Raw genomic sequence first — 21669 nt, 5'->3', positions numbered from 1 at the left:
GTGGGACAGTTCTGAGGTACATTCCGTACAGAATTTTGGAGGGCCCTGGCCTTTTCTGCCCGCAGCAGTCCCCCCTCACTGATACACTGGCTCTCTAGCCATCACCGTCTCACCAGCGCCCCCATACTCCCTAACTCTTTTTCCTGGGATCACCTCCTCAGTAAACTCTTTAGACCCAAGTTCTTATCTTAGGGTTTGCTTTGGGGATCACCTAATTTAAGGCAGTCTTCATTTTAGTTTTCAAATTATTTTTTCACAAATTAGAAAGACACTGGCAAAGCCAAACAAAGTGATACGATAGGTGCTTGCTTTTGGCATTAAATTGCAGAACCTTGGATAGGCTTCCTTTTCCATCTTATTAGTCTGATTTTTACCCCTGTTTGTTGCCTTCTGGCAAGTACATGCATCCTTTCGCTGTAGGGACCTCAGACCAGGGAACTCAGCCACATGAGCAGGCAAAGACACCTCAGGGTCAGCCACACCAACATTTCCACCAAAGCATGCCTCTCTGGGGCAGTTGGGACTGGCTGAAGATGATGGGATATGGTAGGATGGTAATGTAGAGGCTGGGATGGAAGAGGGATGTTTGAAGCCTCAGTTATGCCTACTTACAGAAGCAGTCACACATAGGGACATGGACACATACAGAGTCTCTTTCAGATCACTTTGGAGCCTCATCCAGATACACAAATAGTGTCTCAGCTCATTTGTCCCGTCCAGACATAAAAAAATGCAAGGATCTTCTGTTTAGGAACTTGAATTTCAAAGATGGGGGAATGGAAGATTCCCTTCTCTTTGTGCATGGATTGTTTCGTCCTTTTGGTTTAGTTTTTTAATTTATTTAATTACTTTATTTATCTTTGGCTGTGCTGGGTCTTCCTAGCTACGTGCGGGCTTTCTCTAGTTGCAGTGAGCGGGGGCTACTCTTCATTGTGGTGCGCAGGCTTCTCATTGTGGTGGCTTCTCCTGTCGTGGAGCATGGGCTCTAGGCGCATGGGCTTCAGTAGTTGTGGCACACGGGCTCAGTAGTTGTGGTCCATGGGCTTAGTTGCTCTGTGGCATGTGGGATCATGAGCAGGGCTCAAACCCATGTCCCCTGCAATGGCAGGCAGATTCTTAACCACTGCGCCACTAGGGAATTCCCTACCATATTTATTTGAGGGATAACTACAACGATGGTTGATGCCCTGAGGATTTAGACAGTGCCCATGACCATTCCAGAGTTCTGGCCTCCAGAGAGTTGTGGTTTCCCAGGTTTCATTGACAATACTTGACTCATCTAATACTTGAGACTAATGTGTCCAAGAATTACATTGATCACCTTTATGTGTGAAAAATCCTATAGTGCGGGCATCTGAAAACCTGACTACCAGTCAGAATCTCTTTAGGTGCTTGTTAAAAATACAGATATCTGGACTTTATCCCAGTCCTAATGAATCAGAATATTTCAGGGTAAAGACCAGATTATTATGATTTTTAAAATAAGTTTATTTATTTATTTATTTTTGGCTACATTGGGTCTTTGTTGCTACGCATGGGCTTTTACTAGTTGTGGCGAGCGGGAGCTACTCTTTGTTGCGGTGCGCGGGCTTCTCATTGTGGTGTCTTCTCTTGTTGCAGAGCACGGGCTCTAGGCATGCAGGCTTCAGTAGTTGTGGCTCGTGGACTCTAGAGCGCAAGCTCAGTAGTTGTAGCTCATGGGCTTAGTTGCTCCGCAACATGTGGGATCTTCCTGGACCAGGGCTCAAACCCGTGTCCCCTGCATTGGCAGGTGGATTCTTAACCACTGTGCCACCAGGGAAGTCCCAAGACCAGACTATATTTTAAGAAGCACTTCAGCAGGTTTTTCTTGAGAACCACTGGAAGAATGGAAAGCCATGAGCGATGGGAGACTTGGATTCCCAATTTTGATGCTAAGTTGTTACATGAATTTGTTATCTCATTTCTCAGAATCTTACCTCAAGATGAGAACAGTGCTTCCTGAAAGCAACTTAGCAATAAGATGCATTAAGAGCCCTTAAAATACTAAATCTTTGACTCAGCAATTTTTCTAGGAAGCTATGCTCTAAAATGTGGATAAAGATTTCATTTTAGTGTTATTTATAATAGTAAAAATATGGAGGAGCCTAAATCACTAGTAATAAGGGATTGGTTAAATAGTACACCCATAAAAATATTTCCAAAGAATTTTTAATAACAGGAATAAAAGCTCATGGTATAATATTAAATTAAAAGGCAGGTTGCAAAATATTTCTACAGGTTGAGTTTAACTACGCTAGATATTTAAGCAGAGAAAATAGCCTAGAAATAATTAAATTGAAATATTAAGAATGGTTATGAAATCATGGGTGGTTTTCTTATTCTAATGTATACTTTTATTAATTTCTCAATTTTTCTATAAAGTGTATAAATTGTTTTTTAAATCAGAAAATTTTTTGTTTGTTTGGTTTGGTTTTGCTTTTAAGGAGGGGTTTAGATTATGTGACCAGTAAGAGCTCTTTCAGCTGTGAAATCCTGTGAAATATATTCTAATTCTTGGTATCCATGGTGTCCACTTTAACTTTGTCATGTGTAATCTTGCGCAAGAGGAGACCAATGGATGTGACATTTGCCCTGACACTTTTTATGATCCTTCCAGGTAGCATTTCCAGGAAACTTGCAGCTCATATTCATTCTTCGTCCATCCTGCTTTATCCAGAGGACATTCACTGACATTGGCATTAAGTACTATCGAGATGAATTTAAAATGAAAGTGCCGGTAAGCATGACCTTTCTTCTTGTCTGCATTTGTTTAGGGCATGCGGAGAAGATGGCATGTGAGCTTGTTTCCAAGGAAGGTAGGATTCCTCAGGCAGAGAGGGAGAGGAGGGCATTCTGGGCAGAGGGAACGGCATGTGTAAGGACATGGAAGCAGGAAGTACACTCTTTATGTGAGGTCCGTGGGGAAGCCCCATTCTTGTTGGAAGTACATATAGGATCATATTTTAGAAGAAAAGGTAAGAAACATGGAATATGTCTTAAGTGTAAGGATAAAGGTTCTGAATTTAATTCAGTAGGCAATGGGAATCCAGTGAAGGTTTTTGAGTTGGGGAGTGACTTGGGTAAAGGAGTACTGGAATTATATAAATCCAGTGGTGTTATATAAAAGGTGATGTCCAAGACTGTAGAAAGAGATTGAAAAAGGAAGAGAAACTAATAGTATGAGTAAAGAAAAATCAGGGTCTAAAATATGGGGGTGACAAATATAGGCAAATGTGAGTAAAAATTAAAACCAACATTGTGATACATATAAAAGGAAAACAAATTAAAATGACAAGATTAAAAATTTTACCTCTGAAAAAAAAAAAAAAATTTTTACCTCTGGAGGAGCTTCAAGATGGCGGAAGAGTAAGATGTGGAGATCACCTTCCTCCCCACAAATACATCAGAAATACATCTACACGTGGAACAACTCCTACAGAACACCTACTGAATGCTGGCAGAAGACGTTGGACCTCCCAAAAGTCAAGAAACTCCCCACGTACCTGGGTAGGGAGAAAGAAAAAAGAAAAAACAGAGACAAAAGAATAGGGACGGGACCTGCACCAGTGGGAGGGAGCTGTGAAGGAGGAAAGGTTTCCACACAGTAGGAAGCCCCTTTGCAGGCAGAGACTGTGGGTGGCGGAGCGGGGAAGCTTCGGAGCCACAGAGGAGAGCGCAGCAACAGGGGTGCGGAGGGCAAAGCGGAGAGATTCCCACACAGAGGATCGGTGCCGACCAGCACTCACCAGCCCAAGAGGCTTGTCTGCTCACCTGCCCGGACAGGCGGGGGCTGGGAGCTGAGGCTCAGGCTTCGGTTGGATCGCAGGGAGAGGACTGGCGGCGTGAACACAGCCTGAAGGGGTTAGTGCACCACGGCTAGCAGGGAGGGAGTCCAGGGAAAAGTCTGGACCTGCTGAAGAGGCAAGAGACTTTTTCTTCCCTCTTTGTTTCCTGGTGCACGAGGAGAGGGGATTAAGAGCACGCTTAAAGGAGCTCCAGAGACAGGCGTGAGCCGCAGCTATTAGCGTGGATCCCAGAGACGGGCATGAGACATTTAGGCTGCTGCTGTGGCCACCAAGAAGGCTGTGTGCAAGCACAGGTCACTATCCACACCTCCCCTCCCGGGAGCCTGTGCAGCCCGCCACTGCCAGGGTCCCATGATCCAGGGACAACTTCCCCAGGAGAATACATGGTGTGCCTCAGGCTGTTGCAATGTCACACTGGCCTCTGCTGATGCAGGCTCGCCCCGAACTCCATGCCCTCCCTTCCTCCGGCTTGAGTGAGCCAGAGCCCCCGAATCAGCGGCTCCTTTAACCCCGTCCTGTCTGAGCGAAGAACAGACGCCCTCAGGCGACCTACACGCAGAGGCGGGGCCAAATCCAAAACTGAACCCCAGGAGCTGGGCGGACAAAGAAGAGAACGGGAAATCTCTACCAGCAGCCTCAGGAGCAGTGGATTAAATATCCACATTCAACTTGATGTACCCTGCATCTGTGGAATACCTGAATAGACAACGAAGCATCCCAGAATTGAGGAGGTGGACTTTGGGAACAACAATATATATATATTTTTCCCTTTTTCTTTTTTTGTGAGTGTGTATGTGTATGCTTCTGTGTGTGATTTTGTCTGTATAGCTTTGCTTTAACCATTTGTCCTAGGGTTATGTCTGTCCGTTTTTCTTTTATTTCCTAGTATAGTTTTTAGTGCTTGTTATCATTGGGGGGGGTTGTTGTTTCGTTTGGTTGCTCTCTTCTTTCTTTCTTTTTTTTTATTACTTAAAAAAATTTTTTTAATAATTATTTTTTATTTTAATAAACTTATTTTATTTTATTTTCTCTTCTTCTTTCTTCCTTTCATTTTTTTTTCCTCCCTTTTATTCTGAGCCGTGTGGATGACAAGCTCTTGGTGCTCCAGCCAGGTGTCAGGGCCGTGCAGCTGAGGTGGGAGAGCCAAGTTCTCAGGACATTGGTCCACAAGAGACCTCCCAGCTCCACATAATATCAAACGGTGAAAATCTCCCAGAGATCTCCATCTCAACGCCAAGATCCAGTTCCACTCAACGACCAGCAAGCTCCAGTGCAGAACACCCTATGCCAAAGAACTAGCAAGAAAGGAACAAAACCCTACCCATTAGCAGAGAGGCTGCCTAAAATCATAATAAGGCCACAGACACCCCCAAATACACCACCAGACGTGCACCTGCCCACCAGAAAGACAAGATCCAGCCTCCACCAGAACACAGGCACTAGTCCCCTCCACCAGGAAGCCTACACAACTCATGGAACCAACCTTAGCCACTGGGGGCAGAAAGCAAAAACAATGGGAACTACGAACATGCAGCCTGTGAAAAGGAGACCCCAAACACAGTAAGTTAAGTAAAATGAGAAGACAGAGAAACACACAGCAGATGAAGGAGCAAGGTGAAAACCCACCAGACCTAACAAATGAAGAGGAAATAGGGAGTCTACCTGAAAAAGAATTCAGAATAATGATAGTAAAGATGATCCAAAATCTTGGAAATAGAATGGAGAAAATACAAGAAATGTTTAACAAGGACCTAGAAGAACTAAAGAGCAAACAAACAGTGATGAACAACACAATAAATCAAATTAAAAATTCTCTAGAAGGGATCACTAGCAGAATAACTGAGGCAGAAAAACGGATAAGTGACTTGGAAGATGAAATAGTGGAAATTATTAAACTACTGCAGAGCAGAATAAAGAAAAAAAAAATGAAGAAAACTGAGGACAGTCTCAAAGACCTCTGGGACAACATTAAGTACACCAACATTCGAATTATAGGGGTCCCAGAAGACGAAGAGAAAACGAAAAGGGACTGAGAAGATACTTGAAGAGATTACAGTTGAAAACTTCCCTAATATGGGAAAGGAAATAGTTAATCAACTCCAGGAAGCACACAGTCCCGTATAGGATAAATCCAAGGAGAAACACGCCAAGACACATATCAATCAAACTATCAAAAATTAAATACAAAGAAAAAATATTAAAAGCAGCCAGGGAAAAACAACAAATTACACACAAGGGAATCCCCATAAGGTTAACAGCTGATCTTTCAGCAGAAATTCTGCAAGCCAGAAGGAAGTGACAGGACATATTTAAAGTGATGAAGAGGAAGAACCTACAACCAAGATTACTCTACCCAGCAAGGATCTCATTCAGATTTAACGGAGAAATTAAAATCTTTACAGACAAACAAAAACTAAGACAATTCAGCACCACCAAACGAGCTTTACAACAAATGCTAAAGGAACTTCTTTAGGCAGGAAACACTAGAGAAGGAAAAGAACTACAATGACAAACCCAAAACAATTAAGAAAATGGTGATAGGACATACATATCGATAATTACCTTAAATGTAAATGGATTAAATGCTTCCACCAAAAGACATAGACTGGCTGAATGGATACAAAAGCAAGACCCATATATATGCTGCCTACAAGAGACCCACTTCAGACCTAGGGACACATACAGACTGAAAGTGAGGGGACAGAAAAAGATGTTCTTCTTCCAGCAAATGGAAATCAAAAGAAAGCTGGCATAGCAATTCTAATATCAGAAAAAATAGACTTTAAAACAAAGACTATTACAAGGGACAAAGAGGGGCACTACATAATGATCAAGGGATCAATCCAAGAAGAAGATATAACAATTGTAAATATTTATGCACCCAACATAGGAGCACCTCAATACATAAGTCAAGTACTAACAGCCATAAAAGGAGAAATCGACAGTAACACAATCGTAGTAGGGGCCTTTAACACCCAACTTTCACCAATGGACAGATCATCCAAAATGAAAATAAATAAGGAAACACAAGCTTTAAATGCTACATTAAACAAGATGGACTTAATTGATATTTATAGGACATTCCACCCAAAGACAACAGAATACAATTTCTTCTCAAGTGTACATGGAACATCCTCCAGGATAGATCATATCTTGGGTCACAAATCAAGCCTTGGTAAATTTAAGAAAATTGAAATCATATCAAGTATCTTTTCCGACCACAATGCTATGAGTCTAGATATCAATTACAGGAAAAAATATGTAAAAAATACAAACACATGGAGGCTAAACAATACACTACTTAATAACCAAGAGATAACTGAAGAAATCAAAGAGGAAATCAAAAAATACCTAGAGACAAATGACAGTGAAAACATGACGATCCAAAAACTATGGGATGCAGCAAAAGCAGTTCTAAGAAGGAAGTTTATAGCAATACAGTCCTACCTTAAGAAACAAGAAACATCTCAAATAAACAACCTAACCTTACACCTAAAGCAATTAGAGAAAGAAAAACAAAAAAACCCCAAAGTTAGCAGAAGGAAAGAAATCATAAAGATCAGATCAGAAATAAATGAAAAAGAAATGAAGAAAACTATAGCAGAGATCAATAAAACTAAAAGCTGGTTCTTTGAGAAGATAAACAAAATTGATAAACCATTAGCCAGACTCATCAAGAAAAAAAGGGAGAAGACTCAAATCAATAGAATTAGAAATGAAAAAGAAGAAGTAACAACTGACCCTGCAGAAATACAAAGAATCATGAGAGATTACTACAAGCAACTCTATGCCAATAAAATGGACAACCTGGAAGAAATGGACAAATTCTTAGAAATGCACAACCTTCCGAGACTGAACCAGGAAGAAGTAGAAAATATGAACAGACCAATCACAAGCACTGAAAGTGAAAATGTGATTAAAAATCTTCCAACAAACAAAAGCCCAGGACCAGGTGGCTTCACAGGTGAATTCTATCAAACATTTAGAGAAGAGCTAGCACCTATCCTTCTCGAACTCTTCCAAAATATAGCAGAGGGAGGAACACTCCCAAACTCATTATATGAGGCCACCATCACCTTGATACCAAAACCAGAGAAAGATGTCACAAAGAAAGAAAACTACAGGCCAATATCACTGATGAACATAGATGCAAAAATCCTTAACAACATACTGGCAAACAGAATCCAACAGCACATTAAAAGGATCATACACCATGATCAAGTGGGGTTTATTCCAGGAATGCAAGGATTCTTCAATATACACAAATCAATCAATGTGATACACCATATTAACAAACTGAAGGAGAAAAACCATATGATCATCTCAATAGATGCAGAGAAAGCCTTTTGACAAAATCCAACACCCATTTATGATAAAGACCCTGCAGAAAGTAGGCATAGAGGGAACTTACCTCAGCGTAATAAAGGCCATATATGACAAACCCACAGCCAACATCGTCCTCAATGGTGAAAAACTGAAACCATTTCCACTAAGTTCAGGAACAAGACAAGGTTGCCCACTCTCACCACTCTTATTCAACGTAGTTTTGGAAGTTTTAGCCACAGCAAACAGAGAAGAAAAAGAAATAAAAGATATCCAAATCAGAAAAGAAGAAGTAAAGCTGTCACTGTTTGTAGATGACATGATACTCTACATAGAGAATCCTAAAGATGCTACCAGAAGACTACTAGAGCTAATCAATGAATTTAGTAAAGTTGCAGGATACAAAATTAATGCACAGAAATCTCTTGCATTCCTATACACTAGTGATGGAAAATCTGAAAGTGAAATTAAGAAAACACTCCCATTTACCATTGCAACAAAAACAATAAAATATCTAGGAATAAACCTACCTAAGGAGACAAAAGACCTGTATGCAGAAAATTATAAGACACTGGTGAAAGACATAAAGATGATACAAATAGATGGAGAGATATACCATGTTCTTGGATTGGAAGAATCAACATTGTGAAAATGACTCTACTACCCAAAGCAATCTACAGATTCAGTGCAATCCCTGTCAAACTACCACTGGCATTTTTCACAGAACTAGAACAGAAAAATCTTAAAATTAGTATGGAGACACAAAAGACCCCAAATAGCCAAAGCAATCTTGAGAAAGTAAAACAGCTGGAGGAATCAGGCTCCCGGACTTCAGAGTATACTACAAAGCTACAGTATTCAAGACAGTATGGTACTGGCACAAAAACAGAAAGATAGATCAATGGAACAGGATAGAAAGCCCAGAGATAAACCCACGCACATATGGTCACCGTATCTTTGATAAAGGAGGCAAGAATATACAGTGGAGAAAGGACAGCCTCTTCAATAAGTGGTGCTGGGAAAACTGGACACCTACATGTAATAGAATGAAATTAGAACACTCCCTAACACCATAATCAAAAATAAACTCCAAATGGATTAAAGACCTAAATGTAAGGCCAGACACTATAAAACTCTTAGAGGAAAACATAGGCAGAACACTCCATGACATAAATCACAGCAAGATCTTTTTTGACCCACCTCCTAGAGAAATGGAAGTAAAACCAAAAATAAACAAATGGGACCTCATGAAACTTAAAAGCTTTTGCACAGCAAAGGAAACCATAAACAGGACGAAAAGACAACCCTCAGAATGGGAGAAAATATTTGCAAATGAAGCAACTGTCAAAGGATTAATCTCCAAAATTTACAAGCAGCTCATGCAGCTCAATATCAGAAAAACAAGCAACCCAATCCAAAAGTGGGCAGTAGACCTAAACAGACATTTCTCCAAAGAAGATATACAGACTGCTAACAAACACATGAAAGAATGCTCAACATCATTAATCATTAGATAAATGCAAATCAAAACTACAATGAGATATCAACTCACACCAGTCAGAATGGCCATCATCAAAAAAATATACAAAGAATAAATGCTGGAGAGGGTGTGGAGAAAAGGGAACCCTCTTGCTCTGTTGGTGGGAATGTAAATTGATGCAGCCACTATGGAGAATAGTATGGAGATTCCTTGAAATCTAAAAATAGAACTACCATACAACCCAGGAATCCCACTACTGGGCATATACCCTGAGAAAACCGTATTTCAAAAAGAGTCATGTACCACAATGTTCATTGCAGCTTTATTTACAATAGCCAGGACATGGAAGCAACCTAAATATCCATCAACAGATGAATGGGTAAAGAAGATGTGGCACATATATACAATGGAATATTACTCAGCCATTAAAAGAAATGAAATTGAGTTATTTGTTGTGAGGTGGATGGACCTAGAGTCTGTCCTACAGAGTGAAGTAAGTCGGAAAGAGAAAAACAAGTACAGTAACACATGTATATGGAATCTAAAAAAAAAAAGGTTATGAGGAACCTAGGGGCAAGACAGGAATAAAGACACAAACCTACTAGAGAGTGGACTTGAGGATATGGGGAGGAGGAAGGGTAAGCTGGGACAAAGTGAGAGAGTGGCATGGACACATATACACTACCAAACGTAAAATAGCTAGTGGGAAGCAGCCACATAACACAGGGAGATCAGCTCGGTGCTTTGTGACTACGTAGCGGGGCGGGATAGGGAGGGTGGCCAGGACGGAGATGCAAGAGGGAAGAGCTATGGGGATATATGTATATGTATAACTGATTCACTTTGTTATAAAGCAGAAACTAACACACCATTGTAAAGCAATTATACTCCATTAAAGATGTTAAAACATTTTTTTTTACCTCTAACTTTGGCAGAGATATGAGGCAAACAAGCATTTGCATACTTTGTTGTTAGGAATGAAGTTGGTAATGACCAATATGAAAGACTGATTGACGGTGTTTATCAAAAATTAAAATGTACATACTCTCTGACCTACCTATCGGAGTTATTCTGCAGGTACCTCACGCACATACACAAAGCTGCATATATAATTATATTCATTACCAAATTGTTTGTAATAGTAAATGATTGGGAAAAAAGTAATGCCCAACAACAGGGAGCTGGTTAAATAAATTATGGTCTACCCAGTCAGTTAAATATTATGCTACCATCAAAAGTGGTACGGTGTGGTACAACCATGGTGGAAACAGTTGGCAATTTTTTACAAAGTTAAACATATACCTGCCCCATGACCCACCCAAGAGAAATGAAAACACATTTGCAATAATAGATGAATAGATAAAGAAATTGTGGCATATTTATGTAAAGGAATAATATTAAGCAATAAAGAAGGAGTGAAGTACTGAACATGCAACAACATGGATTTATCTCAAAAATATTCTCTTGAAAGAAAGAATCTAGACACTGAAGTGTATATACTCTGTGATTCTTTTTATATAAAGTTCAAGAAGAGGCAAAACTAAGCTACGGTGATAGACAATTAAAACAGTGGCTGCTGTTGGCGGTGGAGATAGTGGAGACCAGAAGGAGGCCTAGGAGAACTTTCTGAGGAAATGTTCTATATCTTGTTTAAAAAGTGTACATGTGTGTATACATTTGTCAAAATGAATTGAACTGTACCCTTAAAATCTGTGCATTTTATTTATGTAAATTATATCTCAATTGAGAAATGAAAAACAGAAGAAAAATAAGATAAATCTATAGTGATATAGAAAAGTTTCTAATATATTTTTGGTTTTATTTTTCGTTGAGTTGGAAATAATTTTCAACTCATAGAAAAATTTCAAGAATAAGAGTAAAGGGACTTGCCTGGTGGCGCAGTGGTTAAGAATCCACCTACCAATGCAGGGGACACGGGTTCAAGCCCTGGTCCGGGAATATCCCACATGCCGTGGAGCAACTAAGCCCGTGTGCCATAACTACTGAGCCTGCACTCTAGAGCCTGCGAGCCACAACTAGTGAAGCCCGCGTGCCTAGAGCCCGTGCTCTGCAACAAGAGAAGCCACCACAATGAGAAGCCTGTGCACCACAGCAAAGAGTAGCCCCCGCTCACCAAAACTAGAGAAAGCCCGCGCGCAGAAATGAAGACCCAATGCAGCCAAAAATAAAATAAATAAAATACATTTATTAAAAAACAAATTTTAGGAGGGAAAGACAGAGATGGATTCAGGCTTGTTTGTTTGTTTTTCCCCCTTCTCTTATGTTATAAAAATAAATTTTAAAATTCCCAAACTCCTTTCCATAAGTGAAGGAGAAAGGCATGGAACGTGGAGCCTGACAAGGTTAACATAGTGATATGTAGAATCAAATCCCACTAAACTTCAGTTCCTTGAACGCAGGACTTTTTGTGCTTACTTTTATCCCTCAGAGCCTGGCAATTATTAGAAGTTCAATACAGATATGTTGAATGAGTCAGTCAGTTTTGTTTTACCTGAAGACTTTGGAGGTCTAACTTATATTCTTTTCATCCCAAATTTATCACTTGACTAAAACTATATAAATAGAAAAAAGCCTATATTCTCATGTCCTCTGACCAAGAATCTGTTCTAAGAATGTACATGTTGGATATGACATGGTAAAGTCAGTGCTGCCACAGGAAGAAATGAGGGGGAGGCTTTGCAGGAAGAAGTTTATTATACTCACAGGTCAAAATAATCAATGACTGAAGAAATATAAAGTCATCAGTTAAAGGCTACAAGGGTGGTGTGTTTCAGAGATGAGAGTGAGTAGGGGTATGATATTGTCCCTGCTACAGAGAGCCGGGACTGCTCCCTGGGCAGGACCACTGCAGTGGAGTAAAAAGGGACAGATTGGAGTATGTCATCCTCCTCTAGATGTCTGGGCATTTGTTCATCAGCAGGCTTGTTAATTTAGGAAAACCCACTCACAATCACCTCCAAACTTTCTCCACATGAGATAAGTTGGGGGTATATCACCATCCCGCATAGAAGGGGCATCAGTGTAGTGAATCTTCTCAGTCCATACTCCTCAATAGGTCCTTGTGTTCTAATTTTATTTTGATATTCACCAGCCCACCTTTTATTTGAATTTTCATTGCAGATTTTTAGGTCTCAGTACAGCGTTTGCTTTTGGTGGCTGAAGGGTATACTTTAGCCTGGGAACTTTTGACAAAAATTTACCTAAAGCAAGAACTGACTTCTAGGCAGCTTAGAACTGAACTCACTGATTCAAGTCACTGTTTTGTTGCAGGCTGTTTAACACTGCTATTCCTCATTCAAAGGGGGAAAATGGAAAGAGTTACTTACTGGTTGAAGTAACCATCTTTGGATATAAATGCCTGATTAGGCAAAGTTGAAGTACTATATAAACAACAGTAGGGACTTCTGTGGTGGTCCAGTGGTTGAGACTCTGCTTCCATGTCCCCTGTCCGCACAGGGGATATGGGTTCGGTCCCTGGGGGAACTAAGATCCTGCATGCTGCATGGCGCAGCCAAAAAATAAAACAAATTTTTAAGTTAAATAACAGTAGAATCTAGATGAGCTACTTAATTATCTGTGAGTAATATATTGGGTGTTTTCTGTTTTAGATCGTTATGTTAAACTCCGTTTCTGACCTTCATCACTACATCGACAAAAGCCAACTGACAGAGGACTTAGGGGGAACTTTGGAATATCACCACAGTCAGTGGATAAATCATCGAACTGTAAGTACCAATTTATGTGCCCTTTTCAGTGTCCCTCCTGGTTTTCTAGAGAGAGGAGACCTAGAGATCAACTGTTGGGCAGTCATTGCCCGTGACTGCCTAACATCGGGAAGGTTGGGTTTTCTAAGCAACAGGCTGGGGGAGAGACAAGGTGCAAGGATAAAAGCTAGGGCTTCTCTTGCTGATTACCTTCGTCTTGGCTCATTTTATGGTATGGGGGTTTTGGGGGACTTGATTTAGGGTGCACCTGGGGAGTTTGCAAAATACCCTGCTATACTTCAGAGAATTTAATTTACTTGATCTAGGATGGGTCTCAGGCATTAGTGGGTCACAAAACTCCCCAGATGATTCTAGTGTACAGACAGATTGAAACCCACCAAGTCGGAAGAAGCTGCATTTAAATGTTGCCACCATTGCTTCTTATCTGAGCTCAGGGGAGTTACTAAACCTCTCTGAGTTTGTTTTCTCCCTGGCAACTAACACAGTGGTTCTCAGCTTGGGGCAATTTTTCCCGCAGAGGGCATTTATTGATGTCTTCAGATAGATGTTTTTTATAGTCATAACTTGGGGAGAGGGGTGTTACTGGCGTATCCTGGGCAGGAGCCAACGATGCTGCTAAACATCTTTTTTTTTGCGGTACGTGGGCCTCTCACCACTGCGGCCTCTCCTGTTGCGGAGCACAGGCTCCGGATGCGCAGGCCCAGCGGCCACAGCCCACGGGCCCAGCCGCTCCACAGCGCGCGGGATCCTTCCGGACCGGGGCACGAACCCGTGTCCCCTGCATTAGCAGGCGGACTCTCAACCACTGTGCCACCAGGGAAGCCCTAATATGTTTCTATTTGTTTTTTTTGTTTTTTTTTTTTTGCGGTATGCGGGCTTCTCACTGTTGTGGCCTCTTCCGTTGTGGAGCACAGGCTCCGGACAGGCAGGCTCAGCTGTCATGGCTCACGGGCCCAGCCGCGTCCGCGGCATGTGGGATCTTCCCGGACCGGGGCACGAACCCGTGTCCCCTGCATCGGCAGGCGGACTCTCAACCACTGTGCCACCAGGGAAGCCCCTGCTAAACATCTTATAATGCACTAGACAGCCCCCCACAATAAAGAATTGTCTGGACCAACATATCAGTAGTGCCAATGGTAGGAAACCTTGGACTAACAAAAGCTACCTGAAGGTTTGATATGCAGAATAAGTGATATAATGTCTATGAAAGCATCTGAAATATAGTATTTTACTTTTTCCTACTTACTCGTAGTGATGGTTATTATGCTAAACTAGAAGGGTCAGGAATATTAAGGAAAAAGTGAGATTGAAACTCAGCAAATAATGTTTATCTATATAAAGTTGTCATTCCCCTTTCCCTTCTCTCCTAGCCCCATACCCTTGAGAAGATTAGGTTTTCTATGCAAAATCAGAAGCTGCTTTCACCATCCTGAAAACACCTTGCAGTGTCAGCACACCTCTCTATCTACTCACTTTGGAAACATGTTGTTCAACATTTACTGATGAGGACTTCCCTCGTGCTGCCGTGGTTAAGAATCCACCTGCCAATGCAGGGGACATGGGTTTGAGCCCTGGTCCGGGAAGATCCCGCATCCTGTGGAGCAGCTAAGCCCGTGCGCCACAACTACTGAAGCCTGCGTGCTTAGAGCCCGTGCTCTGCAACAAGAGAAGCCACTGCAATGAGAAGCCCACACACCGCAACAAAGAGTACCCCCACTCTCTGCACTAGAGAAAACATGCACACAGCAGTGAAGACCCAATGCAGCCAAAAATAAATAAATTTATTTTAAAAAAATTTACTGATGAACAAACACCTCAACTACATTTGATTAAGTAGGAGAATTCACCCTGTTTTAGAGTGTAATGTTTTCTTTTTGGTTGTGTTTTTTTGGTTTTGTTTATAAATTTTATTTATTTATTTATTTATTATTTTGGGCTGCATTGGGTCCTCGTTGCTGTGCGTGGGCAGAGATAGTTGCGGCGAGCTGGGGCTATTCTTCCTTGCGGTGCACGGGCTTCTCTTGTTGCAGAGCACGGGCTCTAGGCGTGCAGGCTTCAGTAGTTGTGGTTCACGGGCTTTACAGAGTAAAGAGGTGATTTATCTAAGGTCATATGGTCAAGCAGTGGCAGAGCCAAGACTAAGGCCAAGCTTTTCTGAATCACTCTATTAGGGGCAGGTCCTCTGTACAATTTCCAATTAATGATTACTAATAATCACCAATTACTAATAATCACTAATCAGACACATGGAATCAGGTTATTTTGTTAATTGGACTCGCCACAGGAAGCCTTTGGCTTTCCCCTCTTTCTAGGATGACATTTCCAGGCTTTACACCTGATTCTCTTAGTTCTTACTGTTACATTTGTAAGGTACTCATCTGTGCCCAAGATCCTTTCAAATTTGCCATTCCTTTTGATCCTCAGAAAACTCCTGAAAAAATAGAACAACCATTGGTTGAATCCTGCCTTCTTTCCTTCCTTACTGTCCTAGTAATATGATCTTGGCCAATTTACTTGACCTGCTAGAGCTTCAGTTCCCTCTCCTATAAAATGGAGATAAAATGCCTTCCACTCTAGATTATTGAGATGACAGACAAATGTATAGCACAAAGTACAATGCATGGCCTATTTCATATACTGAGGAAATAGTTCTCCTGTCCTATTGAGAGAGCATATTGGTGAATGTTAATCCCTCCACACTGTTATGATTGTCTGAACTTCCAGGCCATTGAAAACTTTGCTCTGGCGTTGAAGAGCACTGCTCAGATGCTCCAGACTTTTGGGGCCTGCCTAGCCGCAACAGAACTGCCCAGAAGCATGTCATCCTCTGAAGACCTTCTCATGTCCCACACAAGGCAGCAGGGCAAGTTGCAGGTGAGTGGTCAGTAATCTCTCAGAGGCCAGCCTATGTGCTGGCAGATGGTCAGCTTCCTGGAGAGTGCTGGGAGCAGAATTAAAAGTTAGGCCCTCTTCTTCCCACTTCTCCAGTAACTTGGCAGCCACTAATCATCTTTAATCTTCTAGATAGTCAGTGTGTAAAGAGGAAAATCTCTTAATGACTGGGTAGTACATGTGAAATGTTTGCAGGTTGTGAGAAGCAGCCCCTTAAAAGGGAACTCATTCCAGCTTTGTGCTGGTGAGACAAGGTGTGTGAACATCCCTTCAAGATCCACACTCCTATGATCTTCTCAGGACAGAACAAGATACAACGGGCTGAAATTGCAGGGAGGAATGGAGGGAGAGATGGGAGTTGGCTTTTGAAGCATAAGCTTTCCTGAGGCTGTTGTGAAGTTTTGGGGCAGACTAGTAAGCTGATTTATTGCTTCACTCTCTCAGGGATGTGTCTTTTTATTTAGGGACCAATATGAGAAAGAGAACTATGAAAGTTGCTCTGAACTGGGTTTAAGGAGAGGCATCTACTGAAGGATTCATAAAAAAAACATGTCAGAACCTGCTGGGAAGGCAGCTTGGCAGATTCTTTTAGGCCATGCAGTAAAGGGAAGTCTTCTCAGGGCTTATTGGCTGGGTGTCAGCCACTTTCTGTCTCCAGAAACAGACCAAGTCTATTATTTAGCAGGAGACCAGAACTCAACAGGGCAGCAAATCAAGGATTGGAAGGTTGATACATTGTAGCATTGCATGTATACTTGCTGTGTTGAGCTTAAGAAGAGCTGAACTCTTTTATCTGTGACCCAAAATTTGCAAAAACTTTGCTTTGCTAGGTGATTGATTTTTTATTTATTCAGCATGTATTGATGACCCACCACCACATGCCAAGAAAACAACAAACAAAATGCAAGCTCAAGGAACTCATAGTTTAGTTAGGGGAGTCAGAGTCTAGTAGTTGAGGCAAATTAATTCTTCCATGTGTCAGGGAGCACCATTTAATTCTATCTTTAAGGGTCTTGGTTACCAAAAAGAGTTCAAAATGTGTTCTCAAAATTACTCTGAGTAACCAAAAGATCTGGTTTGAAACTGTAGAAGCCTGAAAGCATCCTGGAATTTTCCCTGGAAATGCCTCTGAGAAGCTTGACCATTTTCTTTGCCAAACATATAGGCCAAGTTCACCTCCCATGTTTCTTGGAAGAGACGGCGTGGGGTGTGGAAGGCTGGGTCGAGGGTACCTCTGTGAAGACCGCTAGAAAAGGGCTGGTGATCCACGCCCACAGGTCACAGGAGCCTACAGAGCAGTCAGTTAGTATATAGGTGTGATGTTGAGCATCAGAGCTCCAGCCTGGGCTCATGAGCAAATGTGTTCTGTGCCTCATTCCAAGAAGGGTTGGGAGAGGTTGCAGAGCAGAATCATCAAGATGACAATGTGACCAATCATGGAGGCCTCTGGGGAAAAGGTGAAAACAAATTGGATTTTAGATGAGGACACATATCTGAGCGATGAAACCAGCCAGTCAGATCCTGCTGTATGTGCAGTGAGGGTTCCCAGGGAAGGCAGATGAGTGGGTGTTCTGTCATCTCTACATAGACCAAGAGTTCCACAAAGGGAAAGGGAAGGAAAGAACCAGTCTCCAAGATGGAGTAAGGTCATTTTCTGGTTCATGGTGGCCAGCTGTTCTTGGAATTAAAACACTATGTGTGTAAGTCAAATTTGACTTCTTTGTTTCATATCTTATAAATTAGAAGCAAAAATTCCAAAATCATTAAACTAGGTTCAGATTTTTCTTTTTCCCATCCAAAAAAGCTTTAGAGAGAGCAAGAGTTTATATTACAAAAAAGGAATACTATTTAAACTTTTATGAATAACTTAGTTTTTGTGATTATTTAACATAATTTTATTTTTATTTGAGTATTTTCCTATCTTTTAAAACCAAAGTTTCTATAACTAATTGAATAATTTTTTTTTTCATTTGGAAAGCATCTTTTCCAAGTGAAAAAATAGTGTAAGATTCATCCTCAGAACAGTGAACTTTTAAATCTATTTAAATATCTACACAAGTTACAGTGTATGATTTAAGGCTTCCTCCCAGCCCAGAGAGTTTTTGTCTGAACAGCACAGCATTAAGAGACTTGGTTTGATTTCTTGACTTCCTTTCTCTAGGGGATCTTTGAGAGCCCTTATTTTAGGTTCACATAAGCACATAGTTGCCTCTGCAATCAACCAGTCCCATACAGTATAAACCCTAGGAGAAACACACCAAGACATATTAATCAAACTAACAAAAATTAAATTCAAAGAAAAAATACTAAACGTAGCAAGGGAAAAGCAAAAAATAACATACAAAGGAATCCCCATAAGATTATCAGCTGATTTTTCAGCAGAAACTCTGCAGGCCAGAAGGGAGTGTCAGGATATACTTAAAGTGATGAAATAGAAAAACCCATAACCAAGATTACTCTACCCAGCAAGGATCCCATTCAGATTTGATGGAGAAATCAAAAGCTTTACAGACAAGCAAAAGCTAACAGAATTCAGCACCACCACACCAACTTTACAACAAATGCTAAAGGAACTTCTTTAGGCAGGAAACACAAGAGTAGAAAAAGACCCACAAAAGCAAACCCAAAACAATTAATAAAACAGTAATAGGAACATACATATCAATAATAACCTTGAATGTAAATGGATTAAATGCTCCAACCAAAAGACACACACTGGCTGAATGGATACAGAAGCAAGACCCATATATATGCTGTCTCTTGTAGAGACCCACTTCAGACCAAGGGACACATACAGACTGAAAGTGAAGGGATGGAAAAAGATACTCTGTGCAAATGGAAATCAAAAGAAAGCTGGAGTAGCAATACTCGTATCAGATAAAATAGAGTTAAAAAAAAAAGACTGCTACAAGAGATAAGGAAGGACACGACATAATGATCAAAAGATCAATCCAAGAAGAAGATATAACAATTATAAATATTTATGCACTCAACATAAGAGCACCTCAATACATAAGGCAAATGTTTACCATCAAAAAAGGGGAAATTGACAGTAACACAGTAATAGTAGGGGACTTTAATACCCCACTTACACCAATGGACAGATCATCCAAACAGAAAATAAATAAGGAAACACAAGCTTTAAATGACACAATAGATCAGATAGACTTAATTGATATTTATAGGACATTCCACCCAAAAGTGGCAGAACACACTTTCTTCGCAAGTGCACATGGAACATTCTCACATCTTGGGTAACAAATCAAGCCTCAGAAAATTTAAGAAAATTGAAATCGTATCAAGCATCTTTTCTGACCACAATGCTATGAGATTAGAAATAAGTTACAGGAAAAAAAACCGTAAAAAACACAAATACATGGAGGCAAAACAGTGCACTACTGAATAACCAAGAGATCACTGAAGAAATCAAAGAGGAAATAAAAAAATACATAGAAACAAATGACAACGAAAACACGATGACCCAAAACCTATGGGACTCAGCAAAAGCAGTTCTAAGAGGGAAGTTTACAGCAATAAAATCTCACCTCAAGAAACAAGAAAAATGTCAAATAAACAACCTAATCCTACACTTAAAACAACTAGAGAAAGAAGAGCAAAGAAAACCCAAAGTCAGTAGAAGGAAAGAAATCATAAAGATCAGAGCAGAAATAAATGAAATAGAAACAAAGATAACAATAGTAAAAATCAATAAAACTAAAAGTTGGTTCTTTGGGAACATAAACGAAATTGATAAACCTTTAGCCCGACTCATCGAGAAAAAAGGGAGAGGACACAAATCAATAAAATTAGAAACAAAAAAGGAGAAATCACAACTGACAAAACAGGAATACAAAGTATTATAAAAGACTACTACAAACAACAATATGCCAATAAAATGGACAACCCTGAAGAAATGGACAAATTCTTGGAAAGGTACAATTTTCCAAGACTGAACCAGGAAGAATTAGAAACTGTAAACAAACCCATCATAAGTAATGAAATTGAAACTGTAATTAAAAATCTTCCACCAAACAAAAGTCCAGGACCAGGTGGCTTCACAGGAGAATTCTATCAAACATTCAGAGAAGAGCTAACACCTATCCTTCTCAAACTCTTGCAAAAAATTGCAGAGAGAGGAACACTCCCAAATCTGTTCTACGAGGCCACGATCACCCTGATACCGAAACCAGACAAAGATATCACAAAAAAAGAAAATTACAGACCAATATCACTGATGAACATAGATGCAAACATCCTCACCAAAATACTAGCAAACAGAATCCAACAACACATTAAAAGGATCATACACCATGATCAAGTGGGATTTATCCCAGGAATGCAAAGATTCTTCAGTATATGCAAATCAATCAATGTGATACACCATATTAACAAATTAAGGAATAAAAACCATATGATCATCTCAATAGATGCAGAAAAAGCTTCTGACAAAATTCAACACCCATTTATGATAAAAACTCTCCAGAAAATGGGCATAGAGGGAACCTGCCTCAACATAAGAAAGGCCATATATGACAAACCCACAGCAAACATCATTCTCAGTGGTGAAAAACTGAAAGCATTTCCACTAAGATCAGGAACAAGACAAGGATGTCCACTCTTGCCACTCTTGTTCAACATAGTTTTGGAAGTCCTAGCCACGGCAATCAGAAGAAAAAGAAATACAAGTTGGAAAAAAAGAAGTAAAACCGTCACCATTTGCAGGTGACATGAGACTATACATAGAAAATCCTAAAGATGTCACCAGAAAACTACTAGAACTGATCAATAAATTTGGTAAGGTTGCAGGATACAAAATTAATGCACAGAAATCTCTGGCATTCCTATACAGTAACAATGAAAAATCAGAAAGAGAAATTAAGGAAACACTCCCATTTACCATTGCAACAAAAAGAAAAAAATACCTGGGAATATACTAACCTAAGGAGGCAAAAGACCTGTACTCACAAAACTATAAAATGCTGATGAAAGAAATCAAAGATGACATAAACAGATGGAGAAATATACCATGTTCTTGGATTGGAAGAATCAGTGTTGTGAAAATGACTGTACTACCCAAAACAATCTACAGATTCATTGTAATCCCTATCAAATTACCAATGGCATTCTTCACAGAATTAGAACAAAAAAGTTTACAATTTGTATGGAAACACAAAAGACCCCGAATAGCCAAAGCAATCTTGTGAACGAAAAACGGAGCTGGAGGAATCAGGCTGCCTGATTTCAGAGTATACTACAAAGCTACAGTAATCAAGACAGTATGGTACTGGCGCAAAAACAGAAAGATAGATCAATGGAACAGGATAGAAAGCCCATAGATAAACCCACGCACATATGGTCACCTTATCTTTGATAAAGGAGGCAGGAATGTACAGTGGAGAAA

At 40.4% G+C, this 21669-nt stretch overlaps 1 protein-coding gene across 5 annotated transcripts in view; it reads left to right on the top strand.

Annotated features, from left to right (window-relative positions):
- MCF2L2 (MCF.2 cell line derived transforming sequence-like 2) overlaps positions 1 to 21669 on the top strand; it is a 237004-nt gene that overhangs the window by 67889 nt on the left and 147446 nt on the right. For all 5 annotated transcript variants that reach the window (XR_004349619.1, XR_004349618.1, XM_032629983.1 and 2 more), the window contains exons 5-7: positions 2639 to 2758; positions 13260 to 13376; positions 16101 to 16250. Coding sequence is in view for 3 of the 5 variants with exons in the window: in XM_032629983.1 (XP_032485874.1) it covers positions 2639 to 2758; positions 13260 to 13376; positions 16101 to 16250 (387 nt within the window). In the remaining 2 variants the exon portion in view is untranslated. The remainder of the gene's footprint in view (positions 1 to 2638; positions 2759 to 13259; positions 13377 to 16100; positions 16251 to 21669) is intronic.

This window comes from Phocoena sinus, chromosome 4 (genome assembly GCF_008692025.1).
Source record: "Phocoena sinus isolate mPhoSin1 chromosome 4, mPhoSin1.pri, whole genome shotgun sequence".
NCBI lineage: Eukaryota > Metazoa > Chordata > Mammalia > Artiodactyla > Phocoenidae > Phocoena > Phocoena sinus.
Note: the sequence above shows the minus strand (reverse complement) of the source record. Positions and strands in the feature narration are given on the sequence as shown.